We start from the raw sequence: 23860 nt of genomic DNA on the forward strand, positions 1-23860 counted from the left end.
AAAGACCCCGTGTGTCAGAGGGGCAGGCAGGAGGTTTAGGATGAGCTCAATCCACAAGGGTACACATATGTGTTGTTTTCCCCAAAACACACAACAGCTGCTCCCAAAATTTGAGTGAGGACTTTGGAGTTCAAATTTTCAGTTTTGTGTCACAGAAATCTCTGCAGGTCCCAGATTATATGTCACTGGCCTACAGTTTCTATGATCTGTGTTCTTGTGACAACATTTATATTTTTCTTTGGTTAATCATTGCACTTTGTTCCTCAGAGTTTACAATGAGTTGGAATCTCAAGATGCAGTATTTGCAGATGTGGCCCCTTTGCTAACATCTCTCCTGGATGGGTAAGTTAAAAGGTTGCAGTAAGAAAACTAAAGCACTGTAATCTACTGAAATCTATCAATTAAAAAAAATACTTAATAATCACGACCTAGTCAAGTTTTATGGCTTTTCAGTTCCATTTTCCTGTTTTCTTTCTACTCAGCACCAAGCAAATGCTGTTTCTCTGTATAAACAGTGAAAATAGGGCTTAGAAAATTTAGCAGAGCCGACAAATTTGTAAAAATAAAAAAAAAAATCCCAGTTTTTTCCTCTGATCTGCTTCTGTCAAACTAATACTTCTAATGGAAGATGTTGTATTTTTCCTTTGTGTTCTTCAGGTTATATTTTATAACTTTTCCAGCTGCAAGCATTGCATGATACATCTTTTCCAACAGTGTGTTCACTGTGAACATGGTGTGCAATGTGAAAGGCCTGCCAGAGCCACTCTCTGTTCTGGTTTTGTGTCCAGCAGAGGCCATAGGAGGTGGGGCAATTGATTCCTGGTTGAACCAGAACTGAGCATTCTCAGTCATTCTGCTGCTCCTTCAGGCACTGGGGTAAAACAGAATTCTGGTTTGAATACAAAACTGATCAGTAATGAGCACTAACAAATACATGGAATTACTTCTAGCTACTGAAGCTCATAAAGTGTGATTTTTCATAACTACTGAACCAACTTAAGCTACTCTTGCAAAGAGGCTTTGATGTGCATATTGTTATAATCCTTGAGGCTTAAGCTGAGTTTTATACATAACTTTCTCTCTGCTCCTTTTTCATCCCTGTTCCAATACCACTTAATTATATGGTAGGGCTGTCTTGGACTTTTGGCTCCCTGGAGAGGAGAAGACAGTCCCTTTCCATTCACAGTGGCATAGCTGAACAGTGGGAATCCTTGTTCCCGGCAGCCTGCACACTGAAGTTTCCAAGGTTCCTTTTGTTAAAAGCATCCTAGAAGAGATATCTAAAGATACTGTAAATATTGGGAATTCCATATGCCACAGAGAAGCCCCCAAGGGCTCCCTGGCTGACGGAAGTCATAGATTGCATTATTCTTGTTTACCAGTGATGAGTAACCACAGTTTCTTTAGCTGACCAACCTAGGGACCACTATGTTGTAGGAGTTAAGTCTTAAAACAACTGCTTTCTCTCTCTGCTTTTCCTTTTGCAATGATCATAATTTTGTCTTAGTTCAACAGGTCCTTCAAGTGTCTTCAGACACATCTGATCTGTACTTTGATCTGCTGTACTTCCCACTCACTAATTTTTACATGGGGAGAATCCTGTCCTAAAAGCTAAGATTTTGTATTCAGTTAGGAAATGTTCTGTTATTGAAAACGATAGACCTGTCTTGTTCTTCCAGAAGTGCTGTTTAAACAGAAGCAGATTCTCAGGAAAGGCGAGTCTGTGCACAGGAGCACAGCAGCCTTCCCACTGTAAATGGGAAACAGACATACTTAGTCTGAACCTTCAACCTCTTTGCTGCTTCTGATTGTTTTATTCTGGGCTCCAAAGTGGTCTGTAACAACTTTTAGCTCAAGTAGAAGGGAGTGTTCTCTCCTTTTCCTTATTTTTTCTGTTTTTCTTTCTTAATGGATTGTTTCATTTTTCAATACAAATATACTGCAAGAAAAGATTGTTCCATATGTAAACCAGACAAAGTATAGCAGGCTTTAAAGTTTACCATTAGCCATACCGGGTCAATAGGGGAGTAAGATAACTTTTCTTTTCTTTACAGCATTGAAGAATCCAACTTGTTTGTTTATTTTTAAAGAATGTATTTCTCCTCCTTTACTTTCCTTTAACAGTGTTCTCTCCTAGGGGTAACTTTGCTGGAGTGAACACTCATACTCTTTCAGGAGAGAAGTGCTACAAAACTATTGATATTTTAGCTTGACAATAAGAACTTTTCTAAAGAAAACTATAACAGTTATATGTAATAATAAAGCGGAGAAGGAAAAATATCAGGGCACATAGGTGAATTATAGTAAAAATTCTTCAGACTTTTCTATTTGAAAGCTTTATGCTGGAGCTAGAGCTCCAGTGAAGTAAACTATAATAAATAACTACTATATAGATAAATATAAGGTGATCTGCTGCTTGTCCTATTTTTGAATCCCCCAACAATTCATTATCTCCTGTACCTGCTTAGATATGATACTGCTTTGGCCCGTTTTGGCTCATTTAGGCTGACTGAAACACTGTTTTGGCTTTGGCAGACAAGTTACCACTGATTGATACATGACTAGCACCCCTGTCTTCAATGTTCCAATCCTCTGCCCACTTAACTTCTAATCATATCATCTGTCTCTTGTCAGAACTAGTTTGTCCATGATGCTTACTGTCTTATAACTAGCAGCAATTAAGGAAAATTTAAACAGCTGGACTATGGGAAAGTCCTTTAGGAGAGACTTCTAAGAAGACTAATTCTGTTTTTCCTAAGGAAAAACATCTGGCTCCTTTTTTGGTTCCAAAGATCTGTTTAATTTTGAAATAGGGCTAGAAGTCTCAATAAGTTACTGGCTGGCTGGGCAGTGTGTATGAGGGATGGAACTGTGAAAATTACTCATGGTTAGTCTAGCTAAAAACTACCAAAATTAGTGTGAGCTTTTCTGCTGAGTTATGTCAGCAGTGAATATTTCAAGAAATCCCTCACTTCAGATTTACAGCCCTAATTGCTATCACATTTAATTTTACTGTAGTGCTCTTTGTTTTCAATTACAGTTATATCATCTCCTTTACTTCATCAAATCTATGACAAGGCTCTTATTTTATACTCTGCAGTGCATGCTAAAATCTGGAGGGACCTTACTATAGATTCACTGACTGCAACTATGACTTCAGGAAGGGTACCCAGGTATTTTTCCTGTGGTTTATCAGCCCACATTTCTTTCCAACAAGTGAAAGTTTTCAAAGTAATCATCCTGAAATAATTGCTTCTAGGCATGTTTAATATGCATGTAAGTATTTCATGACTTGAAACCATACATTTAAAACAATTAGATGAGGGGTGTTCATTGAAATATGCTGGCATGTGCTTGAAACTACATTTTTGATATGAGGAAAAGCATCAGATAATCAAAACCAGCTGTTTCAGGTCTGCCACAGAGGAGGCAGCTTAGGCAGTGAAATTCTATTCTCTGGCAGAAAAGCGGCAAGCCCATTCTTGCAACTCTAGTAGAGCAGAAGTTTCTGCAAACTGCGAAGCACTTGTTGTGTATTAAGGTTGTGCTAATGTCGTATCTCTGAACAAACAGGATAGTCCAGGGAGAGAGCAGTCCTGTCAGCATAAATGCACATCTTCCAGTTGCTGGCAGGAGCAGCAGAGCAGGCACAGCCAAGGAGGGGCAAAACTTCAGCTGCACAGCACAGTGTTGGTCCTCCTTACAAAGCAGTACTGTGGCTGGATGCATCTGTATCCACCCACTTATTTTGCTTAAGATGTTGACTTTGATCTGATTGTGTTAGTAACACACTTTCTGGATAGGTTTCATACATTTCAGTTCAGATCCCTGTGGCGCAGACATCCACAATGGTGCTCACAGCTGTGAACAATTCTTTTTCTATTATTTTCAGTGCAGCCAAGAGGCATTTTCAGAGTTCTGTTCATTAGACATATTTACTTGTCTGCTTCAGAAGATGATGTTTTATAGGTCCTTTTTCCTCTGTACTGATATTGTACATTTTCATTTTCTACTTGTCCTATCAGAGCAGTTCCTGCCATCTTTGTTCCAGAGTAGTCATTGTGTGCATACTCATTCTCAACTGGTGCTCTTGGTTTAAAATTTGTGCCTCCTGTTCTTAGGGCTGTCTTCTCTGAGGGCTATGACTGATGAGCCTGCCTGAAGAAGGCTAAGGGAGATGAAGAGTTCCCAGCTGTTAGGATACAAGTGCAGTGGTGTGCAGCACAGCACTGTTGCACAAATCAAGCCCAGAAATGGTTTACTTTGAAATGCTGTACTGTAAACTGCAGTGGTTCAGGAGCTGATTAAAAAGCAGCTCAGTAGTGCAAAAGCTGCAATTTGGGCAGGCAAGGAGGTCTAACAGCACCAGTCATTCCAAGCTAAGGATCCTTTAAACTTCTACTTAAAAGCATCCCTTCAACTCTGCTTACAAAATAAAATCTGTTTAGGTGATGTTATGAACAGTAATTACTGTCAGACTTTGAGATCTGCAGAAAGAAATCAGGGGCAGTGCTTTTATTTTCTTGTTTAAGTTTGTGTTCCCATATTGTTTGGAGTTTGACTTGCCGCCTAACAGAGACATTTGGTAATGATAAAATAAATTACAGCACTTCTATTTTTCAGGTACAATGTGTGTATCATGGCTTATGGGCAAACTGGAAGTGGGAAGACATACACAATGTTGGGACCACAGTTAGAGGGGAACTTAGCATTCGCCATAGAAGAGGAATCAGAACTTGGAATTATTCCCCGAGCTACCCAAGAAGTGTTCAGGTAAAAACTAAGTAAAGACTTGCTATCAGTGGCAGTCACTTTAAACTGTATGGAAAGGATGAAATAATGTTTGTAGTGTATTTATTATTACAGATTTCAGCTTCAAAATTGTTAATATTTATACCTTCTCTGACCACCATTTGACACTTGAGGTTTCATATAGATTTCTAGTCTCTCTCCTGCTTAATCCAATTTTCTAAGACAATTAGATTATGCAGTTTTACTGTGTGTTATCTGTCTATCTGGCTTTCAGACTCTAATTAAACTTCTGGAAAAGTTTCAACCATAGTTGTGTTAGTCCAAAAGATAATGAAGTTCCAAGAAGTCCTGTGAAAATTGACAACTGGAATAGATGAAGAGGATTCAGATTAGAACCTAGTCCCAAGGAAGAAGGATAGTAGAATTTTTAACTACAATCTGTTCTTGTTTTAAGGGTTCTTGGATTTTTTCAGTTGAACCTAAAACAGGATTGAACTGATATGCTGCTATGTTATAGTAGAAGAGCCATTAGAAGTTTTTCCAGCTAAGCCTGTTTGTTTTGGAGAAGGGTATAAGCTAAATCAAAGAACCAATTTTGTATGAGAATAACTGTCTAAATGTAAATACTGTCCTGAATAGAGAAGCCCTTAATTTATGGATATTCTCAGGCTGTGAACAGATAACTTCTTCCAGATATAGTTTCCCATCTCTGTTCATTGCTCTGCCAGATTTTATACTCTGAGCTCTGAGTGCAGTAACTGCCAGCAGAGAAATGATATTAAAAAAAATCGTGAGATGGGAGGCTCGTGGAAAAAACAAGCTGGCACAGCTGTTTGGAAAATTAAATTCTATTTACTTCCTCAAGTATAAATAAACTGTATATTCTGATTCTTCAGGTTAACATTAGAATATGGATGAGGCAATTCCAAGGCTGCAGATACTTAGTAAATGCTTTTATCAGATTGTAATTATATTACAATTAAAGAATAGATCTCTATTTACAGATTGTTCATTTGGGGTTTGACTTCAACATTTCTGGGCTTTTTTCTTCAAATTTTTTTCTCTTTTTTTATTTGCCAGGCTTATTTCAGAAAAGCCACCAGGAAGTTACTGGGTTGAGGTTTCTGTTGTAGAAGTGTATAATAATGAAATTTTTGATCTTCTGGCCAAAGACAGTTGTGGAAAAGTGTTTGGCGTCAAGCGTGACGTTGTCACAACCAGAGAAGGGAAGAGTGATGTGCCATCGCTGACGCACGAGTGAGTACAGAGCTTGCTCCTGCCATCCAAACACTATCTGGTGTTAACGCTGTGTAGAGCTGTCACAAAACTGCATTATAGGCACCAGATTGTTTCTAAACAATGAGTCCTTACCATATGCAAAATATCTAAACAATGAGTCCTTACCATATGCAAAAGAACAGTTCTGTTTCTGTTAGCCCAGTCTGTTAGACTGCAGTTGGCTGCAAATGTCAAAATACTTCGAGAAATAAGTGTACAGTTACTTTGTTATACTCCTGTGCTGAGTGCCTTCCACTCAGAATGCCTGAAGATTGCAGCATATGTTGTTGTTGCTGGATCTATGGCATCTTGTCAGCTGTCAAAAAAGAAGGGATAATCTTGGCACAAAGCACTTTCCATTCAGCCTCATTGAATTATAAAATTTACAGATTATCATAGAATTTTACATACCAGTTGCAAATAGTTAAGCAGCTGTACGATGTTAGCTTTCCCTTTATGCTGGAAAGTTGGAGTTACAAATTAGGTTGGAGTTACAAAAAATTAGAATAAGATTTTAAGTGATCTTTTAATGCAAATTCTCATCTTAATATTACTTAATGTTCTGTTTTCATAATTGAAGATTTTAAAGCTGGAATTATGTTGGCATTTGAACTGGTAGGTCTTGAAAATCACGGTTCTTCAAACTCAAAGCTAAGCAGCAAAGCTTCTCACCGTTCACTTGTAAGATGTCCCTCCCCAGCATTGGTGTATGCCAGGTTTGATCCTTGTTTACACAACTTGACAGTGTAGGGGAGAGCTAGGGTATTTAAGGCTACAGCTATACTTACTTTAATGCCTTCTTTTACTTACTAAGCATTATGAAGATTTGTTCTAGTACTCATGGGAATGATTCTTGGCATTAGGTAAGTGTGGCATACAAAGCAAATGTACAGTGCTTTCTTGTTATATATAAAAAACTTACCTTGGGTAATTAGATGTTAAAAATAAAATGTTCATAAAATTTCATCCATTAACAAGAGGGAATCTGTTTCAGATGCTTCATTTTAGTAATGGCTGTGTCATTTACCATAGAGTGTCCTGAGTGAGAAGGGGCCCACAAGATCATTGAGTCCAACTCCTGGCCCTGCACAGGACAGCCCCAAGAATCCCATTCTAGTACCTAGCCACCCTCTGGGTGAAGAACCTGTTCCTAATATCCAATGTAAACCTCCCCTGACACAACTTCTGGTTGTTCCCTCAGGTCACCAGAGAGAAGAGGCTGATTCCTGCCCCTCTGCTTCCCCTCACAAGGAAGTTGTAACTACAATGAGGTTTCACCTCAGTCTCTTCTTCTCCAGGCTGAACAGACCAAGTCACCACAGCTTCTGCTTTTGTGGCTTCCTTTCTGGGCCTTTGACCATTTTTGTGACCTTTCTTTGGGCCTTATGCTAGGAATATCAATATTAGCTACAAAAAAAAAAAAAAAAAAATTAGAATAAGCAGTACTAGTGGCACTAGAGAGGTGATGGTACCCAGTGGAATTAAAGTGGACATCTCTCTGTGAGCACCCAGCATGAGAACAGATTACAAAAGGAGCATGTGCATTATGGAGATGTCACATAAAGAAGTGTCCTGCTCCTTGAGTAAATAATGCTTGTGAAAAGAAACATCTTGCTCTATTGAAATGTTTAAAACAGCATTAGTGTTTTCTATGTTTCTGAGGAAACGTGATGTTTTTCTTTGCCTCTCTATAATAATTCTTATCATAGTCTAATCTCTACTTTTCCAAGGGGAATTAGCAGTCAGATATGAAATGCATCCCATGCCAATTAAATAAAATGCACTATCAGTGGAGATTATTTTGTCCTGTGGGACTTAGTCACATAAGCAGACCAGTAGTTTGTTTATGTGGATTTAATGCTATTCCCAGCAAGCCTTGATAAAAATACAAGAATGTGCTGGAGGATTGTGCAAACATACTTTTATTCTACCTAGTGATACACATTTATTGATTTGTACTTTCTACCAATTTAATTGCTCATAGAAAAGTAGGAGCCCAGAGAAATTGTCAAGTAGTTTTCTTCACTGTAGGAGCAATAGGACTCTCCTTTCTTTCTGTGAAATAATAAGCACTGCAATATTCTCGGAAGGATTAACATTTGTATCTGGGGTTTGCCTGCTCTTGGTCTTGAGATTAAATACAATTTCCATAGAAATTCTGCAAGCTTGATTGCACTCTGCATGCTCCATAAGAACATGGAATGAATGAAAAGTGACTGGAGCTTAAAGTGATGAATCCTTTTGCCCTTTCTGTCTGTATTATGCTGACTAGTGGGTTTCTCTATGTCTCTATTCTTGTATTTCCCAACTGTGACTCTACTCCGATTTTTAGTGTCTAGTTAAGGCTCTGCTGTCACAGGAATGAAAAACTCCAGAAGATGCTGGGAGCAGAACTCAATCTGTGTGTGCTGAATCTTTATTGGAGGAGCTAATCTTTTTCCTTTGACTAGACAGGAAAGGAGCCATATGATGTAGAAAGTGAAGATGGGTGCATGTAGTGTGGGCATGCTGGGAGTTGAACTTTCCCTGTTTCATCAAAACCTCCAAGTAGTTTTTAATTAAGGTATTTCAGTAACTAAGGTGCTGGCCTAGCATAACTTTATTCCTGAAAAATGCCTGTTCCACTTCCCAAGGGAACTTTGCATAGTTAGTGGACCCATCTCTTTTCATAGGTTTTGGGAAAGGGAGAGGTGAGAAGCAGTGGGACTTGTGCCATAGAGACAAAAAAAAAAGAAGCTGCAGTAAGGTTTCATTTGTCCCTCTAGTTAATAAAATGGCTGTCCTGTTTATTTCTGTAAATTTTAATTTATGGCAAAGGAACCTGGCACCTTGAACTAAAACTCTTAAAAGCCACTTATCTCAATCAGTTAATGCTAAATTCTAATGCAAACATAAATAAAAATACAGACTTGTATCTCAATTACAATGCAAGCAGTGAAAAAAGTCCAATTCATAAACAGGTTATATTAATAATTACATAGAAAGGTTAATAACAAAAAACAAACCCAAACAAAGTAAAGGAATCATTGAATGAGGCCACCCAGCTGCCTGAAATCTAAAGTAAACAGCTGGTGCTTTGAATAAAAACACATCCTCATTTATGATAATATTTCATCTAGAATATATTGGCCTGCTGGGTCTCATTAGCCTCTCCATATATCCACTAAAGTTACAGTAGTCTCTTTCCTGCTAACATGTTCATCTTACTGAATCACGAAAGCCTCAGTCTCTTTCTTCTTTTATAGCTTGGTTGACTTTGGAGAACTTTCAGCATCAAATTTTTAACGTAACCACAACAGGGCTTCTCTTTGTAGAATCTGGTCCTGGAACGTGCGGCACATAAGGCTCGATGAAGTCGTAGAGATTACACTAAAATATTATTTTTGTCAGTCCTGTGGGGGAGCTACTGTGCCAAGCTCACCACACTGGGCTGGGGGTGTTGCTTGTCTTCAAAGCCAGCTGCAGCTTCCCAGCCATAGGTGACCAGCAGTGACAGCACACCCTGAGCCCTGTCTTGCTGGCAAATGCAGGGATGGGGCAGCAGCTTGGAGCACTGACCCTTTGCCAGCTCACAGCAGCAGCTTGCAGAATCCAACAGCCTGGTGCTGCATCCTAGCCAAGGCTGCTTCCCCCCTAGGCCTTCCAGTCCTGGTTGACCAGCCCCTGGAAGATGCAGTTCAAGGCTTGGGAAGGCAGGATGTGTGCCTCCTTGGACGTGAGGCAATAGTCAGGTCACTCCAGAGTAAGGCTCTGACTGCAGGAGCTGGAGCCACTGGTTCTCTGCTGGTACCACGTCAAACAAGCAGGAGGCATCCCCAGTGGCTGCCCAGAGGTAGAGGGTCACTGTGGAGGCTGGCATGTGTGGCTCAGGATTGATAGGGGAAGTCTATAGTGATTGTTTACCTCATGCAGGCCTGGATACACAGGGAACTGCACTTAGCTGGCTGCTTCTCCTAAGTGCCTATAGATATGGTGTGGCCAAATGCTTTTCTGGGCTTCAGATGCCCTTGCTTTGTTTTTTTAAAGAAATTGTTTTAGTTGAGTATAGTTTGTTTTCTTTTGTTCTTCTATCTCTAAACTCTTCAAGTATGGCTCTTAGCATAAAATAAGTTTGTGCCTGGTGTGACTTTTACTGAAATCAGCCAAATCTAATTCATAAAGACCTTGCCTTTTATCATATGCTAGCTGCTGCTGACTGCAGCGTTGTGGAACCAAGCCTGTGGCCTGTCGTAAGTGTTATAAATAGTTGTGCTGTTACAGAGCATTCAGTGACCAGGCTATGATTCACAGTCATCATTTATACCCCCACCTAAAAACAACTGTTTAGGTGTTCTACCTTCAATGATTATTGAAGAAGGCAACAAGTGAAAGAAAAGGGTAGGCATTCTTATCTAATTTCTTTTAAACATTGCAAACATAGGGAAAATCATAGTGGGTTTTTTTCTTTACCTAACCAGTTTATTTCACTGTCTGTGTTTATTTCACTGTGTGTGCTAGGTCTTTGCCCTTGGATTCATATTTGCAGTATTTCTTTTAACAGGAAAAGAAAACAGATAGTATGAGATAAATGCTCTATAGAAATTCACATCTATTTATTCTGACGTTGTGCTCGTTGAACAGTGGAACTGGACTTTTTTCCAGGGATTCTGGATTTAATTCCAAGTGTGAAATATGACTTCCAGAGGCCCAGAGAAATTTTGGGGGGTTTTGCCTAATTCTGTAACTAAGAAAATGAGCTATCTCAGCATAAATTGGAGAAATCTACTTCTGTAAGACCAGAGATTCCAGCAATGTCTAAACCTGTGTCTTTTCTTCCAAAGTGCGGAGATATAGAAATGTCTGTTGCTTCAAGAGCTGAGCTATAGTACCTCTGGACCTGCAAGGCTGGCAGGCCACTTCTGCAGTGCTTTAAGGACTGCATCACAGCTTTTGCCTTGAATTGTCATCTTTATCTCACCTGAAAAAGTCTGTTTGTGCAGCTCAAAACTAAGAGCAGTATAAGGAGAAGAGCAGGGAAATGGAAATGCTGAGGTTCTCATTCAAGTTGTCAGCTTTCTTGTGTGATTTTTTTCCTGCAAGTCAGTTAAATATCCTTTCTGTTTCTTTACTTCTTAGGACTGTTGAAAATGCATCTGAATTTTTGCATCTAGTCAACAAAGGCCTACAGCTGAGAGTCACGCACCCAACACTGGTCCATGCTCATTCCTCTCGCTCTCATCTGGTAGTGACATTGACCATAACCACAGTTGTCTTTGGAGATAACTTTGGTAAGTAAGATGTAACTAAGATACATCTGGAGCCAGTTGTTTTTAGAAAAACAGTTTGTGGACTGGGAGGTTTTCATATTGCTTTTTCTTCCTTTTTCCAATGTTTGATACGTGCCTTCAGTTCTTTTCCATTTTTCTAACTTCACCATTCCTTCTTAAATAACAGACCATTTTCATGTTTCTAGCACCTTTCTTTGCATGCCTTGACTTCCAAAGTTGTTAAAGTTTTATTGCATGAGGTAACTAATGAATAAGTATCATCAGAAAGTCATAAGATAAGGTGTAAGATATTTACTATCTTCATAAGGTACATACTCAAATAAAGTAGTTAAATCACTTAGAATGAATAATTACATGTCATAGAAAGTTTGTGGTTAAGCTAACTGTAAATTTTAGGGATCATGATATGCTTTTGGTTGAGAAAGAATGAAATTTACTTACTCTCTGCCTTGCAAAAATGCCCTTTAAATTCAGAATCTTTTGAACTGTTAGCAATAGGCCACTGCACGAAAAGACAAAATACTTGTCCTATTTACTATGGCAACATTGATATTTCTGCTTTCCACTACCACACCAAGACTTACCAGTTTATTGGTTGAGGAACAACATTCTTTTGGGGCTCTTGAGGTAACTTTGTTTTCTTTTGCTCATGTTATAATTAGACTCTCTGCTTTCAGTACTGTGGTCCATCTCCTTCATATTCTGCAACAACAATATGATTTTAGAAAGTGGGATATATTTAACATTTTTTCCCTTAGACTGCTATCAGAAATTAAACCAACAAAAAAGCAGAACAGACAGTGCCCTCTCTTACCCGTGGGCCTTGCCAAAAGACACAGTTAATTTCTAAGCTGCAGCTCCAGCATTCCCAATGTTAACTCTAGTCAGCTCCAGATTCTTGTCAATTCAACTGATGGTACTTTTTGAAACTCAGTGCTTGCACCGTTAGCACAGCAGCCATCTTGTCTGCTCCAGAATTTCCTTTGCCACTTCTACTTGCAGCCACCCCACTGTGCCATGTTGCCTGGCAGCAAAGCTCTGCAGAAATGGCTAATTGTGGTTGAATGCAGACTCTGGCTTTTGACTCACAGCACATGGGTGAAGATGTGCACTGTAAGGAAGCAGAGAGAGCAGCACTGCACCTGGGACCTCACTGCAGCAGCGTGACTTGTTTAAAAGTAAAGGATCCTGATTTAAAAGCCAGATGCTATTGTCAAATATCTCAATGTCAGATATCTTACTCACTAAAGAAAAACTTGTAAAGTCTGTGATGAGTTCTGCACCTAAAGCCAAGGTTGACAAGCCAGCACTTTTACAGGTTTGATTAAGGTATTTTAGCATTTTGATCAGTATTATTTGTTGTTTGAGGAGAGCTGTTTCTTAATTTCATTGTCTAAAGCTGAAGAGGAGTGGGAACACTTTGACACTCTATGGCCTGAAGCCATTTACTCTGTGTAAGCCAACACAGCTGCTCTGCCTACACTGTGAAGATCTGGCTCAGGGTGTAGCAGCAGCCTACTTGGAGAAGTACAGAGCTCTGTAAGGCAAGTCAGTCTGCTCCTTAGTCAAGTTTTGCAGTTGCAAACTTTCTACTATTCCAGCTAGAACTCTGTAAGCACCCAAGGAGGTCTGTTGTCTCTATGACCTGTAGCAGAATACGTGCCTTTTATTCTTTTGTTCTTTCAGAGAGAAAGAAAGAGATAGATGAAAACCAAAACACTAAGAGAAAAAAACAAACAAACTACTTTGGGAATTCCATTTTGCATATATTCCTGCTAAGCTAATGTGAAAGCAGCTTTCCCAGACAGTATTTGTCTTCCTTCCCAGCAAACAGAGAAAGCCAGATGCTTCTGCTGAGGAATGATACTAGTATGTAACCAACCTGAACAAGTGGAAATAACACTATTGAGGCTAATGGCTCGTCACGTGGAGATCTTGCAGTGGGGTATGACGGCTGAAGGAAGTCTAGGGGGAGCAGCAGCAAAGGACAAAATAGAAGAGGCAGGATAAGGATTTTTTTTTTGCCACAGCACCAGCAGTTGTAATTTCAAATACATAGAATCTATTTTCAGAGCCTATTGCTCCCAAGCATCCGAAACTGCATTTTGGTTGCAATAAGTCTAAAACTTTTTTAAAAGCCTCTTTAAAGTCCTTACTGGACTCCCATTTCTTGTTTTCCACACAGATGTGTGAACAATGGGGATATTGAATACAACACAATCTACACCGAAGCTTGTTACCTATTGGTACAATCAGTTTGATGAGTAAAACTTAAAGATAGAAAAAGTCATTCAGCCTGCCTGTGCCATGGATTCTGGCTTGTACCTTGCTTCTGTTAGAATAGCTTGAAGCAACAGATACTGCACGTCTCCCTATTGATACCCCATTTTTCCCCATCCTAATTTTCAGTGTCAGTGAGAAGCTCTCTTTTGTTTTTTCCATTAACCAGGTACGTTATGGGAAGATGAACAAACCAGTCAGAGACTAAATAAAGAGGCTTCCTTCACCTTTCCACAAAAAATGAGAGACAATAAATCCACCTCTTCTTCCAGAGCCTCTTCACCGGTGCAGCTTGAAGCCACTGAGAAAATGAAGCAAGTCAAAACAAGACTGCAGCTGGTGGACCTGGCTGGGAGCGAGTGTGTTGGTAAGTGAACATGTCTGTTCATCGGCATGGATCCTCATGGATCTAGATGAGAATAAATGCCTTAGTCCTTTATGGAGGGATGCATGCTGCTCACACAGGGGTGGTTTGAACCCACAGACGCATAAACAAAGTTTTGAGGGCTGATTGATCCAGTTTTACACTGGTACAGTTTAACTCAAAGTATGGCTGTATAAGCTTGAAATAAGCCCACGACGGCTACCCCTATCATAGATACACTATTTGTTCAGACTGCTTTGATTAGGCCTGTTTTTCTATTCTGAAAATTAGCATGTCTTTGGTACATAAATGTTTAAAGGGCATAAATTATTTAAATATTACAAATATCTGTAATAATTGATATCACCATGTGTGGATTTTTCCGCTTTATTGTGGAAAAAGTCTTGGAGGAAATTAGTGTTGAAAAGATAATATTGTTTTCATTGTTTCTTCAAAGCATTTTCCTCCTGCCTCCTCTATGCACACAATAATTTCAAAAACTTGATTATTTCCTAAAGGACAAGCTTTCTTACCAAGAAAAACCATGCAGCCAAATGTATCATTCCAGAAATAATGTTTTGAAAAGTGAACCAGTATTATGAAAGAGTCTTTTACTTTACTGCCAAGAATTCTTGCTGTTGCTCACTGTTAAACTTTTGTTCTACAGAGAAACCTAATATAATCCATTATTTTTTCATTTGCTCTAAATGCTGAAAACATGTAATTGAGCAACAGGGCGTGTGTTTGTTCTCTCAGTTAAATCAGGACAAACATTTCCTCGGTTTGGGGCTCAGCAGGCCAGATCCTCCAGTGAAGCCAGAAGAGCTGTGCTCACATCAGTGTTAGATGAGTTAGTTAGTGGCAGACTGACCTCTGCCATCAGATGTGCTAGTGGACATATTGCTGAAAGTGAGGGCAGTGTTAACTCGTAATTGTTTTAAAATGTGGGCAAATCTAAGTGAGCAGCAGTACCCCAAGCTTCTCACACATGTCAGCACCCAGCCCTGTTGGCTCTACAGCTGGCCTGGGTAATTTGTAGCATTTACAATCCAATTAGTCCCTTTTTAGCAAACTGTGTTTCACTTTGAGAACTCAGCTAAATGCTTTATCAAAGTTCATCTAACCAAATGCAGATAATCAGTAGTTTAAACATGTAACCCCTCCCCTATTTGCAGTTTTCTTCTTTAGGGGGATAACTGTTATCCCAGGAGTCCACTTTTCCTTGATATACAAGCAGCCTGAGGATGGCTGTTATATATAATGACGCCAGTAAAATTACCTGGAGATTCATCCCGTCTTGGATTGTTATCCACCCTTTGGCAGGGTCTTCCAAACTGTTTTGCTGTGACTCTGACAACTGGAGATTCTACCACTCCAACCTCATCCTCTCCCACAGTCACAATTCTACAGCTCTCCCTGTCCAGACTCCTGGGGTTTTTGCTACTACTGTACTTTTCCACATTTCCTTCTTGAGCTCCCCTTTGCTGGAAAATGCTGGCCTAAGGGGAAAACAAGATCTCTAGCCACTCTCTGTACCTGTCTAGAGATAGGAGAGTAGGCAGTAGAGGAAGCTGTTGGCCTCATCTGATCCCACTGTCATCAGCTCTGCCTGACGTGGATCATGTGCTCTGGGTAAGAAGTGACTGAGGGTGTATCTGTACCTCATCCACTATCCTCAAGAAAGCTCGAATTTGAATAATATGATGCTAAATGCTAACAGCAAATTTCTTGTCCCCAAATGGCAATGGTAAGGACAGCAGGAATTAATTACTCTTAACTGCACCCTCATCCAGACTGATCAAAAAGTTGAGCTTGCAGCACCTCTTTGAATTGGTGCAATGTGTTGCATAGACCAAACCTTTGTGTTGTTCAGGGGCAGCATAGCTACGTAAAAGAATGCTGGGTGGGTGGTAGAAGGGTACCTTCTACCACTTCCTTTATCCATTTCCTTACAGCAAATCATGCCATAAAACATCACTCCACAGGCTTTGGTGAACCCAAACACTTCACACTTGTGGCTGCTGTACAGTTTTCTTGCTGCAGCTTGTGCCATCAGTGTCTTGTCTCTTATTTCCAAAGGGATACAGATGGGGCAGCTAAATATTATTAAAAAATGGTGGAATAAAACAGGCTTCTCTTTGGGGCCATTGTGGACTCGTCTTTTCAAAAGCAGTGTTGTCTGATCTAAAGGTGTTCCTGCTTTCTTGGTTCCTTGTTCTTAATACATATAGAGCAAAAAATGCATTGTACACCTGCAGAGATCAACTTATCCATGAGATGCTTTGGACCATCTGTAGACATTGAATCTTCTCTAACCTCTCCTTCACATTTACAGTTTTGAGGCAGATTTGCTTAGTGTTCCCAGTGCCTTTTTGTCCTCTGTACCAGGTATGTCTGGAGTGACAGGGGCAGCACTGAGAGAGACCTCCTTCATCAACCGCAGCCTGTCCGCCCTGGCCGACGTTCTGGGAGCGATAGCAGAGCAGCGAGCTCACATCCCGTACCGCAACAGCAAACTTACACACCTGCTGCAGGACTCCGTAGGTGAGGCATTATTCTGACCCTTCAACAATACAGATTTCTTCTCCTGGTTTTTCCTCTCCTTTGCTGTGTAAAACTAGAAGATGATCTTATACTCCTTGCTTGAATGTGCCCTCTATTTCAAAGACTCTGGCTCAGGGGAGTGTGAGTACACAGTAACACTTTTGAACTCCTGAATCAGGCTAAACCGTGCTGTTTCCAAAGCTCCGTTGAAGAACAATATCTCAATAGGATCATGTAAAGGGTAAAAATTGCATTTCACCAATGTTTCATGTCAGGTACAGTTTAACTTTTAAACTTCAATCTTTGTTACTACAGGGTATAATCACCTGCTTGCACATTCCTTAACATTGTGCCCTGTAGCAGCAAGACAAAGGAAAAAGACAAGTCACTGGCACTGTGCTACAATTTCCTTTTGTGTTGGGGTCGCTTCCTCTTCTTTAGCTCCTCATCAATGCAGAAGCAGTTTCAAAGCAAGTGTTATGCCTGCAGTAATGTTAGATTTGTGTCTGTATGTGTAGTACATTAGTCCATTTTTCTTCAGCCAGAAAATATTAGCCCCCATGCTTTTAATCTCCAGTTCAAGGCATTGACAGTGAATGAGATAACAGTTCTTCAGAGTTTCTGAAATACTATTAAGCTTTGATTTTCACTTAGTACTGGAGTCCCTACTGTGAGAAGGGAAAGCCAAAAAGAGAAGTGAGAGCTATGTTGTACAGGCCCTCAGCCTGATTTTAACTAAGTCTGTTGTATGACTTTGTGAAGTATTGAAAATGACCATTTCTGCCTGTGTTTAACCATTGTCTATAAACTTCAAGTCTGTTTTGTTTAATTGTCACACAAGCCATTTTGCCATTACCCCAAATTTACAAATATTTGACAGAACTTAAGTAAGTGTCCAGAGCCATAACATACATGATGATTAAGTAATGAAGCTAATAGGGGAAAAAAATCTACATTATAAATTGTGAAACATTTTGGGGCAAATATATTGTTGGATATAGACTCCCCATGAAGGAGCTGTCTGTTTCAACAGCCCTTTTCAAAAGCAGTCTTCTGCTTCATGAAAGCATCAGTAACCTGTGCTCACTGTTGTGTATCAGTATGGTAATAATGTATAATTTACTGAAAATAATGAGGTAAATAAGTATGTTTTGTCTTTCCCCTGCTTTTAGGAGGTGATGCTAAACTGTTGGTGATGCTGTGCATCTCTCCTGGCCAAAAGTACTTAACAGAATCAATGCAGTCTCTGGGATTTGGAACTCGTGCTCGGCAAGTTCAGAGAGGACAAGTCAAGAAAAAAAATTTCTCAGTGCCGAGTAAAGGAAAATAAAACCTAAGACTCCTGTGGATTAAAGTATCATTAATGAGTTCCTCAGACTGAAATGTATATTGTTGTCCTTAAGCCATTCTTTTAGATATCAACTGCCAGATAAAATAAACAATCTTCAACATGGCATTAGTAAGCAATAAACCTGCTAATGATGTTCTTGCTCCAAAGATAATAGCAAGTACTGACAACAGCTACCCACCATGGTGGAATGGTAGAGAAATAAACTGGGCTTTAAGACATAGCTTTGGTGATGTGTTTCTTTAATTCTACTTGCCCTAAATCAACAGGACCCTGATTTAGGGTGGTTTGCTTCTGACAGGCCAAGGGTGCATTCTGTCTTCTCAGTAGAAGTCAGGAGTTTAAATATCATTCCAGTGCTTCATAGCAGCAAGTGAAATATGTCCTCCGTGTGTTAAAATGAGACACATCAGTTTTTGACTGCTCTACTATCCAGCATGGATGGGCTCATTCCTAATGCACTAGCAACAGGTATGAGTGTAAAGGAGCCCATGAGCTGTACTGAATGGAGCTTTGTTCTCTGGTTTTAGGTAGGAAATAATGGCATTACTGAGATGGAGAAAAATAAGTAGGCTATATCTGTTATCCCTCTGGAATGTGGCTTAGAAAGCAAATGAGGGATTACACAACTTTTTGAAAACACACAAGTTAAATAGTTGGAATGAGTCCCAGCTCTGCTGAGTTCATTAAACCCACAGCTTTGCCTGTTTGGGGGGTGTTTTTGCTTCATGAATGCTGAGAGGCCCTGAACTACAGATCCTAATGGGACCCAACTTGTACAACTGTTGTTGTAATCTGGCCTATTGTTTCACTTGCGTTTCTGAAGAAAGTTAAACACATCACAACATTGATGCTGTGCCTTCAGATTAAAAGAGGATAACCACACAAATAAAACACCAAACACCAGCTTGTGATATGCTGTTTGTCACCTGCAAGAGGCTTTCACCCTTTTACACCAATGGTGAGACAACATCATGCAAGGTTTGTGAATGAAGGGACACTGGGAGAAGTTTCAAGAAGTTTAAGCAATGTTAGAGGTGAGAAGTAGATCCAAAGTGAACAAATGGGATCAAGCAAGAGCTGTGCACTAAATTATTGCTCAGCAGAGGCCTCAAGAGCCACTCTTAATTTTTTTTCCACCAGCAATTACTCTGCCACTAGACTGGGAGAGAGGTCATTGTTAGGTCACTGCAAGAAGGCTTAAATTGCAGTGGCCTGCCCCAAAAGCTGGAGTTTATAGTACTCCAAGTCACTTAACCTTCACAAGCACAAATATTTATCCAGAGATTATGTAGCATACTATTATTGGAATTTCACCCATGAATATATAACAGCTGCTGTGTTGCTTGCAGTGCTCTAGTGCTCAGAACACAAATATCGAACCAGAGAGCTGCAATAACACTTGCTTTCCTAAATAATGTCATGAGGGTAAAAAAAGCCTTAACTTTACCTGATTCCAGCAGTAACAGAGGGGTTGAAAACAAATCTGGTCACAGGAGTTCAGGAAGCTGAGTGGTCAGTAAAACAATCTCAGGTAAAAGTGTCAGAGCAAGGAATGTCAGCCTGGTAAACAAAATGCAGGAGCAGCTTCAAGCTCACCTTAGTCTCTGGGCAGCTGGGTTACTAAAGCAGCCTGGATTACAGCTCAAAGAGAGGTTAAGTAACAAGGGCTAATTCCACCAGTAGTTAAAAGTAAGTCCAAGTATTTTAAGGATTTGACATTTTTAAGTGTTACAGAGAAGCAGAACTTGTCATGAGCTGTTCTTTCTTTTCTTTTTCTGAAAAACTGCCCTTCAAAACTTTGGATTTATTTATAATCTTTGTTGTAGGAGAAAAGCAGCAGTACTTATTATTGAAGCAGAGAAACAAACCCCTCAAATACGAGCAAAAAGGTTAAGTTTCTACATCAACACTAACTCTGCCAAACTGAGAGTCTGCAGCATTCCCTACTCCTGTTTTCCTTGTCAGCATAGCATATTGCTCACTGTTTGACCTGCACTACAGAGTGTACAGGATATGCAGGGCAGCAGGGTTAACATTTTGTCCTAACAACTTTCAGGTTTGGAATTTCCTGGGTTATAGAGATGTGATTGCTCAATCCCAGTGTCAGAAAGGAAGAAGGGTAAAAGTTGTAAGGGTGAAATGGCTTTACTCACATGTCTAAGCTGAATTGCCTTCTGTCCCAAGAGTCACTCAGGCCTGCCAAAGGAGGATATTCAGACATGTAACTTATGTTTTGGGGAGCAAGCATGTGCAAGGCCCTGTACTTCTTTGCTGTCATTTTTCAGTACTTAGATATTTCATGCTTTGAAATTACATCTGTTTTAGAAAAGCAGATGTGACAGATATTCATAGAGCTGACCTCGAGGTTTCCCTCGTTGACTACAGCCTATCCTGATAAACCAGTCCTCAATGTCTTGGCACTGTCAAGCTGAAACACACATACCAACACTGGGAGAAAGAAAGAAAAGTGATGTTTGAAAGAATTCTGAAATATTGAGATAGAAGGGCATAAGCACCAGGGAAAAGGTGGTTGTTCTTAAGAATGCCCATGTAGTCTACATGCTAAAACAGCTTTGCTCTCTTCAAGGGCAGGAGCACAACCAAATGAGAGTAAAAACAACATAAACCAGGAGGAGATCCTTTCAGTGAAGTCTGTGATTGCATAATGCAGCATTCAGCTGGTGTCTTGGGGCACTCTCAACCCTGCTTCTGACAAGTCCCTGGGTCTGAGTGCTGCTCAGTACAGAGGGGTGCTGTTTTCCATCCATGATCCACATGCCTTGGTGGCAGTGAACATGTTAACCTTCCACTGCTGGGCTCTCATTCTCCTCCCCTGGGCCCCAGCTTTCTCTTGTTCAATTTCAGTCGGTGCTTACCGATGTCACACCTCACACTGTCCCCTGGCTGGCCCTGGGACATAGGCACACACCCAGGTGATGCTGCAAGGCACCACAAACCCCAGCCACCCACGGCACTGGCCTTCAGGACATCCTCTTGAATTTACACAGCTCCCTGTAGAGGAGCTGAGCAGGTAATATCAGCAACAGTATCCAGAAACCTCCAACCCTTCCTCAAAGAGCCTGCCCACTGCAGAAGCCACAGCAAACACAAGAGAATTTGCTCTTGTGAATACTTTCAGTACTTGGCATCCTGGTTTAGTGTCCAGGAGGCCGAGGAGCCAACAGTGTGAAGCCCAACCAGCACAGCACCTGCCTGGGAGGCTCAGGGTCCCACAGTCATGCAGATGTACCCCAGAGCAGTGGAAGCAGCTTCCACACTCCTAACCCATAGGCGGGCCAAGCATCCTCCCAAACAGCAGAAACTTTGGATTCAGTTCAAAGACAAATCTCTGAGCTCCTGTCTCTCCCAGTGCATGTGGATGCTCTGGCTTGAAGGTCATTTAGCAGATCTGGAGATGGAGCAAGGAAAATGGGACTCCACCAGAGCAATCCCTAAGGCCTAATAGCAGCAAGTGCTTGTCTAAGGTAATATACAGAGATATGTGTACACGTAAACCTACACAAAGTTAGCAGAAATCTAGACTTACCTAGAATCACACAACGACCTTTAAAGTACAAGTCCAAAATTTGGCCCAAAAGTAGTTTGGTGCCCACTTCTCTGTGGATTTATCATTACAGACTGAATTTATCAGCTGAGGTTGGTTGTTGGCCTTGCAGCCAAAGGAAAGAGATTAACAGGACAGATCCACGTTCAGCAGTAACTGTGCCTGCCTAGTCTATCAATGGAGTCCAGGCAAAGGGTTTAGAGCACCAGCTCCCAGTTTGCCACAGCCAGGGAAACTGAGTGCTCAAGCACTTAATCCTGAAGAACACACAACTGCTGTGGAGGATTTCCAGTTACGTTTTTCAGCCTTGTACCCTGCTGTGCCTGCCCAGCTCTGCATTGCTGGTTCACGTACCTTTCAGCCTTTGCAAATCTGCCCCCAGCTCCCTTGCAGCAGCCAGCTTTCTGAACAGGGCAAGGCTGCATGAAATGAGGCAGAGCAGATCACATAGCACGGGACCAGGTCTCCACCAGCTCCCTCTGAAGATGTTTTACTTGGCACCTGCAAGACACATCTTTGTGCAGGGCAGTTCACCATATTTAGCTTTGAGTGCTAAACCCACACTGCAGTTCACAGCACTCTGCACCCCCTCCAGACAAGCCCTTAATCTTCCTCATCACCTAGGAACACTCTTATCAGCAGAGCCCAAAAAAGCACTGTGATCCACCATTGCTTAAGAGAGCTGCATATCATCATGGGGTTAAAACAAACCAGTAATCAAACCAGACAGTGCCTTTAGCCCACTCTTAAACAAAACCTTGACCTATGCTGACGTTGGAAAATTATATATTTAATTTCCATGTGTGGCTTCGTGTTTTGGCAGCAGCCACACCACAAAGAGAGACTGCTTTTAACCAGGCTAGAAAAACCATAATCAGCATTGGAAGGTTCACAAAAATTTGTTATTAAATTGCTGATTCCATTTTATGAAGCACTTTTCCAAACCCTTGCAAAATGCAAGGAACAGGCAGAATGAAGCGGTTACTGGAAAAGGCTCCTGGCTCTTGCTGAGAAGAAACAGTCGCAAGCTGATGGGCTTGCAAGTCCCTCCCAGAAGCAGCAGCACCTGATCATGGAGGAGCAAACAGGCCCAGAGTGCAGGGATACCAAAGGTTCCACAGCCTTTCACAAAACCAACTTGGCAGTTAAACAAGGACATTAACCATAGCCCCAGCCACATATCATACAATGGAGGGCACAGGGGGATCTAACTGAAGGACACAAGAGAGAGGAAACATTGCCCACAACTATTTTTACCCTCTTGTACACCCACTTTTATCAAATCAAGTTTTGTCTTGCAAAGCATCTTCCCCTTTTTATTTTGTTTATTTTTAAGAAATCTAAGATTTCTTGAGCCTTCTTGAATTCATGCACATATCTCATGAGATTAGCACATCTTGTCCACAGATTTTCAGGCCTAAAGTTGCACCTCTGCTCATTTCCCTGGGGAACCTCAGTTAAGTCAAATTATCACCCCCTTCTTCTCCCAGTTCCCCTTGTTTCATTTTTGCAAGTATCTCCTCCGTCACGTATTCCCTCTTACTCTTTCTGTTACATGAAACTGCTATCCTGCCTGCGATGAGTCAGTGCCCAGTGTTCACTTAAAAGCAGCACCAGGAGTGCTTTTCCTTTTCATTTTCCTCTGGACTTTACTAATGACTTCTGTCCCTCTTCTACATAAAACAAGACAAAACAAATAAACCAAAGGCACCACCAACAAAAGAGCCCCACCCCACTACTATAAAAAGTTTTGGAAGCCACACCAGAAGCTTTGAAGATCCAAGAGACAGAAGATGATAGCTCCTCCCTCACTTCAGATGTCTGGGTTTTTTGTAGCATGAGCCTCCTCCACCTCCTTGTGAGCATGCACACATACACAGAGACTTTGCCCACCACTGTCTCTGAGCTGTTGTTTTAAATTGTACAAGCTTCAGGGAAAACACACATTTCAGAAATGGGAGCATTCTGAAGGGCAAAAAAACCTTTGCAGGCCCAGCTGCATGTCATGAGCTCAGGTCCTGTGGCATACAGACAAAAGCCAGAAGAACTGGTGAATAACAAAATTGTTAAAATGTGTAGTTGCATGGGGACATGGAGCAGAGGACAATAAGCAAGCTACCTGCACAGTCCCTGGAAGGATCCTGGTAAAGAAATCTTCCCAAGTTCCAGAGCAGGGAAGTGCAACACAGGTACTGCTCCTGATCCTCACATCACCAGGACTGCACCCAGTCTGGTTGTGGACCTTGTATGAGTTTAGAAGTAACTACAGGTATTACCTCAAGCCATATTCAGGCCAACAGAGCAGCTGCTCTCTCCACTCATATTTCTCCATCCACCTCCTCCTACTGGAGGTGAGTACTCCTGCTGTGACTCTCCTGAAGAGAGCCCTGAACTGCCATGGCACGGTGAGGTGGTCCCTCTGCAGAACATCCCTGCTGAGCCACGGAAGGGGCAGTGCC

At 41.0% G+C, this 23860-nt stretch overlaps 1 protein-coding gene across 2 annotated transcripts in view; it reads left to right on the top strand.

Annotated features, from left to right (window-relative positions):
• The window catches only part of KIF25 (kinesin family member 25), a 41072-nt gene extending 23016 nt beyond the window's left edge, over positions 1-18056 (top strand). For both annotated transcript variants that reach the window (XM_058021618.1, XM_058021619.1), the window contains exons 9-15: positions 268-342; positions 4624-4773; positions 5833-6009; positions 11146-11297; positions 13747-13944; positions 16330-16485; positions 17658-18056. In XM_058021618.1, the coding sequence (XP_057877601.1) occupies positions 268-342; positions 4624-4773; positions 5833-6009; positions 11146-11297; positions 13747-13944; positions 16330-16485; positions 17658-17815 (1066 nt within the window). In that variant the 3' untranslated portion in view covers positions 17816-18056. The remainder of the gene's footprint in view (positions 1-267; positions 343-4623; positions 4774-5832; positions 6010-11145; positions 11298-13746; positions 13945-16329; positions 16486-17657) is intronic.
• The last annotated feature ends 5804 nt before the right edge of the window (positions 18057-23860 follow it).

The sequence above is a fragment of the Melospiza georgiana genome, chromosome 3 (genome assembly GCF_028018845.1).
Source record: "Melospiza georgiana isolate bMelGeo1 chromosome 3, bMelGeo1.pri, whole genome shotgun sequence".
Lineage (NCBI taxonomy): Eukaryota > Metazoa > Chordata > Aves > Passeriformes > Passerellidae > Melospiza > Melospiza georgiana.